The sequence below is a fragment of the Dipodascopsis tothii genome, assembly GCF_038497935.1.
Source record: "Dipodascopsis tothii strain CBS 759.85 unplaced genomic scaffold V1510scaffold_11, whole genome shotgun sequence".
In the NCBI taxonomy this organism is placed as follows: Eukaryota; Fungi; Ascomycota; class Lipomycetes; order Lipomycetales; family Lipomycetaceae; genus Neoaidaea; species Neoaidaea tothii.
Window position 1 is genome coordinate 222,405 of NW_027117995.1, and position 12,029 is coordinate 234,433.

A 12,029-nucleotide genomic window follows, 5' to 3' on the forward strand; every position below is an offset into this window, starting at 1 on the left:
CACCGCAAAATGCTCGACCGACTCGGCGCCCTGCTGGGCAGCCCGGCCGCGCCCTCCGCCGACAGTGCGCGCGACAGAGCGCGCGAATTGGCCCCGCCGGCGCCCGCCGGCAGCGCCCCGGCGCCCGCCGCCTGCCCGCCGCCGCCTGCCGCCGGCTCTCTGGCGCCCGCGACCGTCTCCAGCGCGGCCGCGGGCGCCGCCAGCGCGCCCGCCACGCCCGCCAGCCTCGTCGGCGGCCTCCCCGCGACCCCCGGCACCGTCCTCGCCGGCGCCAGCGTCGCTCCCGGCGCCGGCGCCGGCGCCGCGGCCGACTCCGTGGCCTCCGGCGACGGCCTTCTGGCCACGATCATGAACTCCAATCCCTACTTCAGCGCGGTAAGCTCCTCTCCGGCCCCACTGACCCCAGGGCTTTGGCCTCATGGGTCTCGGCGTCGGCCTCACGGTCTTCCGGCAGGTCCTCACGCGCGGATCGTCGTTCCTCTACCGGCAGATGCTCGTCGACCTCGAAATCTCGTCCAAGGACAAGGCCTACGGCTGGTTCCTCGACTGGATGGCGCGGCAGCCGCGCAAGCAGATGCGCAGCCACCACATGTCGGTCCAGACGCTCTTCAAGCAGCACGACAACGGCAGCGTCTCGACCGCGTTCTCGCTCGTCCCCGGCCCCGGCAAGCACCTGCTCCGGTACAAGGGCGCGTTCATGCAGGTCAGCCGCGAGCGGTCGTCGCGGCTGATGGACCTCGGCTCCGGCACGCCGTTCGAGACGGTCACGGTGACCACGCTCTACCGGGACCGGCACCTCTTCGCCGAGCTGCTGACCGAGGCCAACGCCATGGCCGTCAAGATGCAGGAGGGCAAGACCGTGCTGTACACGTCGTGGGGCCCCGAGTGGCGGCCGTTCGGGCAGCCGCGGCGCAAGCGCACGCTCGACTCGGTGATCCTCGACGACGGCGTCGCCGAGCACATCCTGGCCGACGTCAACGACTTCCTGTCCACCGGCCAGTGGTACTACGACCGCGGAATCCCGTACCGGCGCGGGTACCTGCTCTACGGCCCGCCCGGCAGCGGCAAGAGCAGCTTCATCCAGGCCCTTGCCGGCGAGCTCGACTACAACATCTGCATCCTCAACCTGTCGGAACAGAACCTGACCGACGACCGGCTCAACCACCTGATGAACCACGTCCAGGAGCGGTCGATCCTGCTGCTCGAGGACGTCGACGCCGCGTTCAACAAGCGCGAGCAGTCGGACGACCAGGGCTACCACTCGGGCGTGACCTTCTCGGGCCTGCTCAACGCGCTCGACGGCGTGGCCTCGTCCGAGGAGCGCATCATCTTCATGACGACCAACCACGCCGACCGGCTCGACCCGGCGCTGATCCGGCCCGGCCGGGTCGACCTCAAGATCCGGATCGACAACGCGACGCCGCACCAGGTCCGCCGCATGTTCCTGCGCTTCTACGAGGGCGAGACCGCGCTCGCCGACAGCTTCGTCGCCGCCGTCAACGCGCTCGGCCACCCCGTCAGCACCGCGCAGCTGCAGGGCCTCTTTGTCTACAACAAGAAGCGGCCGCAGCAGGCGCTCGACATGGTGCCGCTGCTGCGCAGCGAGTAGCTCGTTTCTGTACATACAACGCCTAAACGTACTGGCTCAGCCATCTGATGCCCTCGCCGTAGCCCTGGCGCATCACCACCGAGCTGCTGTCAGCGCGCCCGCCGCGCCTACTTACCACATGTACACCTCGATCGGCCGGATGTTCTCGAGCGGCACCTTGCCCTTGCCGGTCGTCTGGTACAGCCCCAGCGACATCCGCAGCTCGTCCTCCGAGACCGCTCCGGGCGCGTCGATCTTGTTGCCCAGCACAAGGAACGGCACCTTGGACAGCTCCTCGATCGCCAGCAGCGCGTCCAGCTCGGCCTTGGACTCGGGGAACCGCTCGACGTCGGCCGTGTCGACCAGGAACACGATGCCGTTGACCTCGGGGAAGTAGTCCTTCCACAGGCGCCGCGCCTGCTGGTGGCCGCCGAGATCGAACGTCGTGAACTTGCAGTTGCCGATCGCCAGCTCCTCCGACGTGGGGTGCAGCGTCGGCTGCAGCGTTGCCAGACGGTCGTTCTTGAGCATGTGCAGCAGCGTCGTCTTGCCGGCGTTGTCGAGGCCGAGGAAGAGCAGCTTGGCGTGCTTGTTCAGCAGGCCGAGCGACGACAGAATGTCGTAGACTGCCCGTCAGCACGCTCGCGCGGCCCACTTACACCAATTGATGATGAACATGATGGAGACGGCCTAGAAACCTGCGAGTCAGCACCTCTGCTGCGTATAGGGGGGGGACGGAGGGACGGTGGACCGGCGGTGGAGGCTGGGCGCCGCTGCCGGGACGGCTGGTGGCCGCGCCACGACCCGGCCGACGCTGGCGACCGCCGCTGTCTCCACGGCCGCAGTGTGCAGCCTCCGCGCGGTCCGCCACCGGCCAGTGACGGCCGCGCGGTCGTCCAGGGGGGAGCGCGTGCCGGCCCGCCGGCGGCCCGTCCGCGTGCGCGGCCGGCGCGACCGTGCCGCGCGCCATCGGCGCTGCGGCCGCCACCCAGACCGTCGCCCGCTGTCCCGGTCACCATCCGCCGCCATCCGGCGGCGGCCGCCCAGTACTGTCGCTATCAAGCACTGCCGATAGCCGAACCGGCATCTCGCTGGCCCGGCCGGCCCGTCCGCACCTGCAGCAATCCCCCCGCGCTCGGTGTCGTACCTGCTTCTGGAAAGTATCGCCCGTTCGTAGCGATATGTGGCGGATTGGTGGATCTATGAACCTGTCCAGAAAGAATAAAGAGGAACAAACTTTTGTTTGGGGGCCTTTGGAGCGCATCACCGCCCTCAGATCATGAAATCGTGGCGGTTAGGCCGCGATGGCAGCTGTGGCGCATATGTCGCGCGGTGGTGTACTTGCGGCTCTAAGCGTGGAGCGGCCGCACGCTTACGGTGTCTTCCGGCCGGCCGCTAGCGCAGTGGCCATCTGGCCTGTCAAGCGTGGCATCTGCCAGCGGGTGGCCGGGCGCGCTCGGCTGCGCGGTGAGGGTGGCGAGCCACGCGAGCTGGACGGCGGCAGAAGGCTGCGGAAGGTGGAGCGCGCCGCATGAGCCGCACGAGCCGCACGGACGCGACGCCACCGAGCCGCACGGGCGCGCCGCACGGTGCGCGGCTCACTAGCGTGCGGCTCAGGCCCCCCGGCCGGCCAGGCCCGGCCCGTCTGGACCGCACCCTGCAGCTGCGGCCGCACAGCAACGGTCGAGCCAGCCGTGTTTCACCGTGACGACACGCGGCCGGCGCAATGACGTCGCGCGCAGGGCGGCAGCGATAGAGCTAGTCTAGTCATGATTCATAATATTGTACATCCTGGTAGATTACAGGGTCGTGACGTATGATACAACACTTGTGCGCTGTGGAATGTGTGCGCGTGTTGGCGGTGGGGCCTACACCGAGAGCATCCACTCGCTGTAGGGGTTTTCTATGCGGCGCAGGGCAACCATGCCGAGCTGACGCATCTTCTCAACGCCCTCGCCGGGAGCAATCTCGTGTTGCCGCCGACGGTTTTCCTGCCGCCGGTTGTTCTTGCTTTCGAGGCCCTTGACGATGTCGATGGCACCCCGCGCGCGACCCTCACGGTCCGCCTTGGGGATGCCAAAGTTAGGGCACCGCCGGCTCTTCGCGTCGAGCGTAGGCCGGGCATGCTGGTAGCTCACTGCCACGTTGTTGCGCTTGTTAGCGCCGATCTGCAGACCCGGCGACCGCTGCCGCCGGTTCGAGATCGGCCGCGACACCGACGGCGACCGCCGATGGTGGACCGGTGGCGGAGACCGCGGCCGCCGCGACGCTTCCGAGGCGTCAGAGCCCTCCGACTCGTCGTCGCACTCCTCGGGAAAAGACGGGTCGATTTCCTGCGGCGCGGCACAGTGAAGCGGAGACCTCCGCTCCTCTAGCGCCGACATGTAGGCCATCTGGACCGGCCGGTCCTCGTCGAACGTGCCACACACAAAGTCGAACGGATTCGGGACCATGTCCAGCGGCGGCGTCGCCGTGCCGGCGGCGGTCTTTGCGACGTCCAGGTCGCGGTGGCGCTTGTCGACGAGGAAGTCGTAGGGGTTGCCGACCTCGTCATCAGAGTCGCCCGAGTCGTCGTCCGACGCGTAGCCGTCGTCGATGTCCACCCGCGGTACCGGCGACCGCCGCCGACGCAACGCCGGCGACGACCTCCGGAATGACGGCACAGGCGACCGTCCATGCAGGAACGGCCGGCCAGGCAGCGTAGGCTCGAGGTCAGACACGTCGTCGTCCTCGTCCGGCTCAGCGTCTGGCTCGTCCGCGTCGTCGTCGTCGTCGTCGTCATCGTCGTCTTCGTCGTCTTCGTCGTCGACAACGTCGTCGTTCTCGTCGTCCTCGTCTTCGGCAGCCTCCTCACGCGCTGCCTCGTCGCCAAGACGGCTGATCTCGCGTTCCTTCACCAGCACGTCGTCCACGCGCAGCATGCGCCGCGGCACCGGGTGGTGAAGGTCCTCGACATCGAGGCCCGAGTCGCTCAACGCGCCCGCAGCCGCCGGCCCGTATTCCTCTCTCTTGCTATTGTCGCACGCAAACTTCAAACATCTCTTCGGCGCCTGCGACGCCAGTGCGACCACGGCAGCCACCACACGGCAACGAGCCGGGCGTTCGCTCTCGGATGAATCCGACGAGCGATCACTCGGCAACCGGATAATTCCGTGGCGGCCAGGCGCAGGCGTCGTCGACTGCGACGAGTAATCAGACGTCTCCGCTGCCGACAACTCCGTAGGAAGCGGAGACGTCAGCATCTGCGACAGCAGCGACGGCTGCACCTTCGGGGACAGGGCACAAGCCTGCCTCCGAAAGTCGCCGTCGACTGCAACCGGCGAATGCATTCTCTGTTATTGCGAAGCCGCCATTGTGGCGGCAGGCAAAGATCGGCCGAGAGCCTTGCGAAACGAAACGCTAGAGCCGCACAGCCTGCGGCTCGGATCTGCGATTCGAGGCACTGCTCAGGGGCAGCTGGAAATAGGGGGGGGTTTACGAACCAAGGCCGGGAAATGGCCCGGTATATACTCGCAGTCTACCAGCACACCATCACGCCTCCGCCAGCATATCGTGAGATAATTTTTGTCGTCGGCCTGCAATGAGCGAATACAGACAGTCCAATAGACGACACTGTCCCAAAATGACGCCCGGGACCCTAATCCTGCTGGACCGCACCACGTTTTAGAGTGGTAAAACGGGGGGGCATACGATAGCCCCAGTGGCGGCCGCCCTGTTGGGTAGGACGTTAGCCGCATGCGGTCAAGTGGCCGAAGTCCAGCTCAGGTCCGGCGGCGCGGGCCGTGAGCGACGACACATGTATGGCATATTCGAATTAACATGTGCCGGATGCGCTGGCGCTGTCGTGACGATATTTACTCAGCGGCCGCAGCCGAGTCACAAACACGAGCCGCACCAGGGACTGCCCGCTCCCGGCGAATAAGAGACGGGCTAATTAAGTTACGTGCGCGAAATTTGCACGCCCTTGCCCACGTTAGCGCAGCAGTCACAACGTGGCCGCGGCGATGCCCGGAGGCGCCCGCCGGCGCTCGTATGCTGCCTGCCCGCTGGCCGGACGTACGGGCCTGCTGGACGGACGCGCCGTCAGCTGACGCCCAGCGCGGCGCAGCGGGGTGCGTCCAACGCGGGCAGTGTCATTGTGCCGCGATCGGCGGGTCTGGCCGGGCGGAGGGGAACACGAACCCTAGTAGGTGAAACCCTAGCGGGGCTGTGACTGCAGCCAGTGGGCAGGCACGCGCGGGTGGCACGGATCCACTTGGCGTACGCGCCATGTCACGACGTCACTGGCCCGCCGCACAGCGTGCGGCGCATTGGCATGTTGGCGTATGCAAGTTATGTATTCAAAAACTCAACGATCTCATAACAAAGCTTTTAGGCGTTTTGCCGCACAGAATGCGGCTTAGCGCCGCAGCACCGAGTTGGTGAAGCGGCGGCCGTCGGAGGGCGGCGGCGCCTCGCGCGACGGCGGCTCCGAGCCGGGCGGGCCGTCACGCGGCGACGCCGACCAGCGCTCGCCGGGCGGGCCCTGCCGCATCGAAGGCGGACGGTAGGCACCATCGCGCGACGGGCCGTCGCGCATCGAGGGGGGGCGGTAGGCACCCTCGCGCGGTGAGTAGCTCTCGCGCGGCGCGTAGCTCTCGCGCGACGAGTAGCTGTCGCGCGGGGGCGGGCCGTCGCGCATCGGCGGGCGGTAGGCGCCCTCGCGCGACGGGCCATCGCGCATCGGCGGGCCGTCACGCATCGGCGGGCCGTCACGCATCGGCGGACCGTCGCGCATCGGCGGACGGTAGGCACCCTCGCGCGGCGGGCCATCTGCGCGGCTCGGCGGCACGTAGCGGCCCTCCGGCGGCGCCGCTCCTCCCTCACGGCGGGCACGCGGCACGTAGCGACCCTCTGCCGGCGCATCGCGCACGACAGGCGGCACGTCACGCACAGCCGGCGGCGCGTCACGCGCGGCCGGCGCACGGTAAGAGCCCGACGCAGGCTCCGAGGCACCGCCCATGCGGCGCTCGCGCATCTTGCGCTCGGCCTCGGCCTCGCGCTGTCTCTGAATCTCGGCCTGGCGCTCGAGACGCTCCTCCTGCTCGGCACGCTCGCGCTCGCGCTCAGCCTCGCGCTCGCGTTCGGCGGCCTCCTCGGCTTCGCGCTCGGCAGCCTCCTCGGCCTCGCGCTCGGCACGGCGCTCGGCCTCGATAGCCTCCTGGCGCTCGCGCTCGCGACGGGCCAGGACCTCCTCGCGACGGCGCTGCTTGGCCTCTTCGAGCTGGGCAGCGGCCTGCTCGCGCAGACGATTGAACTGCTCGCTGCGACGACGCTCCACATCCTGGCGGAAGCTCTCGTAGTCGGGAACGATACGCTGCAGACGGCTCTTGAGCTGCAGACGCTCGGCGTGCAGAGCCTTGGCCTGCTCCAGCTGGGCCTGCTGGCGAGCGACGTGCAGCTGGCGGTCGATGGCCTTCTGGTTCTCGTAGTCCTGCTCGAGGAGCGGGATCTCGACCTTGCGGTAAGCGCGCTCGAGGTGGTCCACGCGCTTGGAGGTGACGCGCAGACGCTCGTTGAGCGACTGCGACTCCTTGAAGAAGCGCTCGAGCTGCACCTCGCGCAGCTTCTGAGCGTCCATGCTTTCGATGTCCTGAATCTCCTCGACCTTGATGCCCTTGAGCTTCATCTCCTCGGTCACGCGTTTCTTCTCCTCTTCGCGGATCATTTCCTGCTCCTTCTTGAGGCGCTCGGCCTCGCGCTTGCGCTGCTCCTCGGCAAGGCGCTTCTGCTCGGCGGCCTGCTCCTGTTGAAGCTTGAGGGCGCGCTTCTGCGACTCCTCCTTCTCCTTCTCGGCAACGATCTCCTTGACTTTGCTGTCGCGGACCTCGATGATCTTCTTGCGCTCGGCGATCTCGAGACGCTCGGCCTCGATACCGGCCGCGGCACGCTCAAGAGCGACCTTCTTGGCCTCGCGGCGGGCCTCGGCGTACGACGGGTCAACGATGTTGACGGTCGCGAATAGGGCCTTGCCAATGCGCGACAGCTCGGTACGGACAAACTCCATCGGAGTCGACTGCAGGTGGACGGCAGTCTCGTTGGCGGCACGCGACGACGAGTAAATGTCGTTCTCGAACGTCAACGAGCGCTCAGCGTGGTTGATCTTGATGAAGAGCTCGCCCTTCTTGCAACCGTTCACGATGAACTTCTCGATCGCGGCAGGCGACACCTGGAACGGCGCCGGGAAGTCAACCAGGCCAATGACAAAGTCCAGCTTGACAGTCTCGTAAACCTGCGACAGCTGCTGGAACAGACGGGTCAGGATGACCTGGTGAAGGGGCTGCACGTAACGAGCCAACTCGGGGTCCTTGGCGATCTCAGCCAGGATCGGGTGAATCTTCTGGCAGATGCTCAGCGGGTGGAACTCGACCTCGAGGATCTTGTACAGGCTGCGGATCTCGGGGTTGACGCGGTTGAGCACACCCTTCCACAGAGCGTCCTTCAGCAGCGAAGCACGGGTGGGTGCCTTCGTCAGACCGAGCAGACCCGTCAGACGCGAGTTCTTGTGCTTGGACTCGTCGGCCTCGTACATGCCAGCGCGGAAGCGCGAGTTGCCGATAACCGGAATAGCGAGAGCAGAGAGCAGCACGAACGACGCCAAGCGGTTGAGCTCCGGCTCGGTGATGTTCTTGGTCTGCAGCCGCAGCTGGTAGTAACGGCCGTACGCGGCCGCATGGAACAAGTAGTTGTCGCTCACGAGAAAGATCTTAGTCAGGTTCTCGTGGTAGTTGGCCATCATCGACGGCTTGGCCGGGCGCTTCGAGATGGTCAGAAGGGTGTGGTTGTCCTCGACCGAGCGGAAAGCCTCCTGCCAGAGCTCGAGCTCGACAGCGGCATTGAGCTGCGCAAAGCGCGTGTCCAGGTGGCGCTGGAGCGTGTCCGGGTCGCTCAGGTTGATTGCGTGCGTCTGCGACGAGTACTTGGCCGCACTCTGCAGGTGGTTGCGCAGCAGTTCACACAGACGACGGAACTCAGTCTTGCGCGAGTACTTGAGGCAGAACTGGAAAGCCTCAGTGGCAGTTGCCTGGTACATGATCTCCAGACGGTCGTTGTTACGCAGGATCTCAAGCACCGTGCGGTAAGCCTCCCAGAGGAACTTGAGCCACGGCGTGACAACAGCACGGTCAGTGCGGTCCTTGGTCTGCTCGGTCGACACCGATGAGAGCATGATCGACTCGGGCGTCTCAGACGCCTCGAGGTCGTCGACGACGTCGAGCGTGATCTTCTCGGCCTGCGCCTGCGCCTCCGTCACCTTGTCCTTGGACAGGCTGATGAACTTCTTGAGCACGACCTCGATGCTGCCCACCGACGTATTCTGAGCAGTGTTCTTGTAGTTGTACAGGCCCTCCTTCACGAGCTTGCCCTTGCGCAGCTGAACGCACAGCTCGATGAAGCGGAGCATGATGGCCTCCAGGGACGCGATCGGGGTGTTGCGCACGCGCTTGGACGTGATGATCTCGTGCAGCAATTGCATGGCATCGTTGGCTTGCCCAACGGCAATCAGCTCCTCCGCGCGCTACTTGGTCAGCTTGCGTTCATTGCTGGTGACTCCGCCAGATGCCGACCGGTCGCAGGCTCGATCCATCACACACGCCACAAGGCTCCGGACACAGCCGGTCGCCAGCCGGCTCTGTGGTGTTTCACGGCCTATCTGCGTCCATGCCATCGTGCGCCACCTTTCCTTACCTTGAGCACGTTCTCCGGACGAACGTGAGGCGCCATTTTGCTTGTCTATAAGCAAGTGCTTGCTTTTCTATGACCCGCGGTCAAATGCTTTCTGCTCTATGGGCAGGATAAATCCTTCTTCAGCGACGAGCCAACCCCGGTCTGTATCCTGATGGCTGATCGAACGTCCACTGATGGTTGAGTGGTGAGGATGGTAAGAGAATCCGTTTAATGTACGGCACACCTGTTTTAACAAAATTTTTTTCCTAAAATTTTCTGTTGTGCCTAGAGGCGGGACGCGGCATAGTTGTAGCGGAGTGCGAGTACTGAGGCTCTATATATCACTATGAGTGAATTTTGTGCCATTACGCGGCAATTTAACTTTGTAAGCTATATGGCAAAACCTACACGCCGTGTGCAGTCTATGTCGCGCGACAGGCACACGCGGCAGCCGGGTAACAATGCTGGCCGCAGCCCTTACCCGCCGCATCTCGGCTGCGTTACCCGGGTCGCGTGCGGCTCGGCACCGTCTGCACGGTACGCGACGGTTGTGCCGGAGCGCGCTCATCAGCTACGAGTAGGGCAGCGCGTGAGAAATACGCTAAACCAATACCGGAAATCGTGCTACCGCTCTGGGAAAAGAGCCTCAGCGAAATTATCCCAACCTCCTCAATTTCTGCAGTCGAGCGGTGTTTTTTCCTGCATTTTTTTATCGACGACATTCGAACAGCCGCGGACAGCCATCAGCGGGCCAGGCGACGCATAGCAGGCACGGATACGCAGAGACTCACAGGGAGCTCTTGCGTGCACACTCGGCGACCGGGCGTGCAGAACAGGCGACCGCAAGCAATTGAAAGAAAGGTAGGCAGGGGCTCGGAAGCGGCCGCGGGGCCAGCACAGCGGGATTACGGGCCCATAGGCCCCCCCGCCATGTGGGCTGCCGTCGACAACGACTAACGGAGCAGACACAATGGTGACCGTTGCGTCGGCCGGCGCTGTCCGGGAGAAGAAGCAGTCCATGGCGGAGCTGAAGCTCAAACGTCTGAACGACCTCACTGTCCGGCTCAAGGAGGACTACAACCGTCCCCGTGTCAAGGTGTCGGAGGCCTGCCAATCGTAAGTGGGCATTGCAGAACGTGCTGACCGCAGAATCATCCATTACACCAAGAACACGAAGGACTTTATGATCCCCAGCGTGTGGGGCTCGTTCGACAAGTCGGATGACCCCTACAACCCGCCGTCCGAATCCTCATGCTGCGTGGTCATGTAAAACGCGCGAACAAGGACGGTGCCCGGCCCCGGGCCACATAGACTAGGCGCGGCCGAGACCGCGGCCCGCCGGTGCGCCTGCCGGCGCACATGCACTACTACCATAGAATTCGTTCGCCGGCCGCACAACGATGGGATACGGTGTTTTGATGTTCTAGTTTTGATTTTTGGCATTATTTCTAATATCGAAATGCTCTTGTGAATGACGCGTGGTCCATAGTCACGCCACTGTAGCAATGCTCGTGCGTCCGGACGAATGTCATCTGGCTTGCGGGGTGGCGACAGCCGCAATTCAATCTGCGTGATGCAGGTACTAGCAGCACAGCCGATGGATCCGCGGCACTGCTTCCCAGCCGCGCGGCAAATCAAGGCGGAGAGTGTAGTACTAGGAGGCTAGGATGTTGGACAGTAGAGGCCTGCTGCATGCGGATTGAGCGGTTTTTCAGATGATCGGGCAGTGTGTTCACTAGCAGCCTACTCCGCCATAGCACTGCCAGGATCTGCTACCGACGGTACAGCATGAGCTTCTGCATGCGCCCGCCATGGGCCTGCTTTAGTTTGTTAGCCTTCTGGTCCGTCAGTCTGGTTTGTGGCTACCGCGCAGGCGACATGCGTACTCACGCGGACACGTTCTAGTGCCTACTCCTCTGGTAAGCAGATACGCAGCTGTGAAGGTCCGTCTGTAGTTATTCCGCAGGCGCCACGCGCAAGATTACGATCGGCTGCATTCACGAGGCCTTCCATGGCGGAGTGAGGCTCAGCGACAGAGCAGCGAATGATTTATGCATGCTGTGGCCGCAAAGCAGCGCCGCGACAAGCCATATGCTTGCGTAGACAAGGACATGATATCTACGTGGCCTTCCATCTAGCCAGAACGCTTTGAAAAGCACCGCAGACGGCGGCGGTTATGTGACGGTAGCGACCATCGCATCGACATAGCTGGGAACGAGCCGTATCCCTCTCCAGTCGTGGTCGCGATCTCTCACTACTTAGCGCGAGCATCGAACAGTGCCTGGGAGAGTCTGGGAGCGTCTAGAATCCTTCTGTCCCGCTTGGCATCTCGCCTGTTGGTTGGTTCGGCTCCCGCGGCCTGGGTAGCAGCGCGCGGCTGACGAAGGGGGCGGAAGCCACGCACGGGGCCGCACGGGGTGCGGCGTTCGGAGCCGCACGTTCTCCGTGCACGGTGCCGCCCTCTGCCGCATACCAGCCTGTGCGCGCCGCGTTGTGCGAGCCGAAGTCGGGCCGATGCTGGGGCGGGATGGAGACCAGGCCCCCCCCTGCTGGCCGGCCATTGGCTGCCTGCACTCATCCAGACTATTGGCCCAAACCCCCAGATCGGTTCAACTGCCCCAACGCCGGCACGCAGCCGGCGCGGTGAGAGGGCCGGTCAACCGGCCGCATGAGCTCGGCGTATGGCCAGCCGGTCGGCCGGCCGCACGCGCTGCGGCGCACCGGCGCGCCACCGACA

General features: G+C 64.8%; 5 protein-coding genes across 5 annotated transcripts; 2 read left to right on the plus strand and 3 right to left on the minus strand.

The window, feature by feature from the left end:
- Positions 1–249: 249 nt before the first annotated feature.
- Positions 250–1,728, plus strand: V1510DRAFT_415382 (mitochondrial chaperone BCS1). Its single transcript, XM_066933586.1, has 2 exons — positions 250–375; positions 407–1,728. Exons 1-2 carry the CDS (start codon positions 349–351, stop codon positions 1,607–1,609), a joined length of 1,230 nt encoding a protein of 409 aa, XP_066789547.1. The 5' UTR covers positions 250–348; the 3' UTR covers positions 1,610–1,728.
- On the minus strand, positions 1,247–2,467 carry V1510DRAFT_415384 (ADP-ribosylation factor family-domain-containing protein). Its single transcript, XM_066933587.1, has 3 exons — positions 2,248–2,467; positions 1,725–2,214; positions 1,247–1,692 (listed from the first exon to the last, which is right to left on the minus strand). Exons 1-3 carry the CDS (start codon positions 2,264–2,266, stop codon positions 1,632–1,634), a joined length of 570 nt encoding a protein of 189 aa, XP_066789548.1. The 5' UTR covers positions 2,267–2,467; the 3' UTR covers positions 1,247–1,631.
- Positions 2,468–3,347: 880 nt separating this feature from the next.
- On the minus strand, positions 3,348–5,056 carry V1510DRAFT_415390 (uncharacterized protein). Its single transcript, XM_066933588.1, has one exon. The coding sequence runs from the start codon at positions 4,915–4,917 to the stop codon at positions 3,457–3,459; it is 1,461 nt and encodes a 486-aa protein (XP_066789549.1). The 5' UTR covers positions 4,918–5,056; the 3' UTR covers positions 3,348–3,456.
- An 846-nt stretch (positions 5,057–5,902) lies between these two features.
- V1510DRAFT_415393 (uncharacterized protein) lies at positions 5,903–9,649 on the minus strand. The gene is made up of 2 exons (XM_066933589.1): positions 9,314–9,649; positions 5,903–9,143 (listed from the first exon to the last, which is right to left on the minus strand). The coding sequence occupies exons 1-2, from the start codon at positions 9,347–9,349 to the stop codon at positions 5,988–5,990; spliced, it is 3,192 nt and encodes a 1,063-aa protein (XP_066789550.1). The 5' UTR covers positions 9,350–9,649; the 3' UTR covers positions 5,903–5,987.
- Positions 9,650–9,974: 325 nt separating this feature from the next.
- Positions 9,975–10,764, plus strand: V1510DRAFT_415397 (GGL domain-containing protein). Its single transcript, XM_066933590.1, has 3 exons — positions 9,975–10,153; positions 10,258–10,408; positions 10,442–10,764. The coding sequence occupies exons 2-3, from the start codon at positions 10,263–10,265 to the stop codon at positions 10,560–10,562; spliced, it is 267 nt and encodes an 88-aa protein (XP_066789551.1). The 5' UTR covers positions 9,975–10,153; positions 10,258–10,262; the 3' UTR covers positions 10,563–10,764.
- Positions 10,765–12,029: the final 1,265 nt, after the last annotated feature.

Excerpts from the sequence above, each read along its gene's own strand:
- V1510DRAFT_415382 (XM_066933586.1), top strand. The coding sequence starts at position 349 with ATGAACTCCAATCCCTACTTCAGCGCG. Across the intron at positions 376-406 it reads CCAATCCCTACTTCAGCGCG|GGCTTTGGCCTCATGGGTCT; the intron begins GTAAGCTCCTCT and ends CACTGACCCCAG.
- V1510DRAFT_415384 (XM_066933587.1), bottom strand. Across the intron at positions 1,693-1,724 it reads CCGATCGAGGTGTACATGTG|CTCGGTGGTGATGCGCCAGG; the intron begins GTAAGTAGGCGC and ends CGCTGACAGCAG.
- V1510DRAFT_415390 (XM_066933588.1), bottom strand. The coding sequence starts at position 4,917 with ATGCATTCGCCGGTTGCAGTCGACGGCGACTTTCGGAGGCAGGCTTGT.
- V1510DRAFT_415393 (XM_066933589.1), bottom strand. The coding sequence starts at position 9,349 with ATGGCGCCTCACGTTCGTCCGGAGAACGTGCTCAAG. Across the intron at positions 9,144-9,313 it reads GTCCGGAGAACGTGCTCAAG|CGCGCGGAGGAGCTGATTGC; the intron begins GTAAGGAAAGGT and ends CTGACCAAGTAG.
- V1510DRAFT_415397 (XM_066933590.1), top strand. The coding sequence starts at position 10,263 with ATGGTGACCGTTGCGTCGGCCGGCGCTGTCCGGGAGAAGAAGCAGTCC. Across the intron at positions 10,409-10,441 it reads GTGTCGGAGGCCTGCCAATC|AATCATCCATTACACCAAGA; the intron begins GTAAGTGGGCAT and ends TGCTGACCGCAG.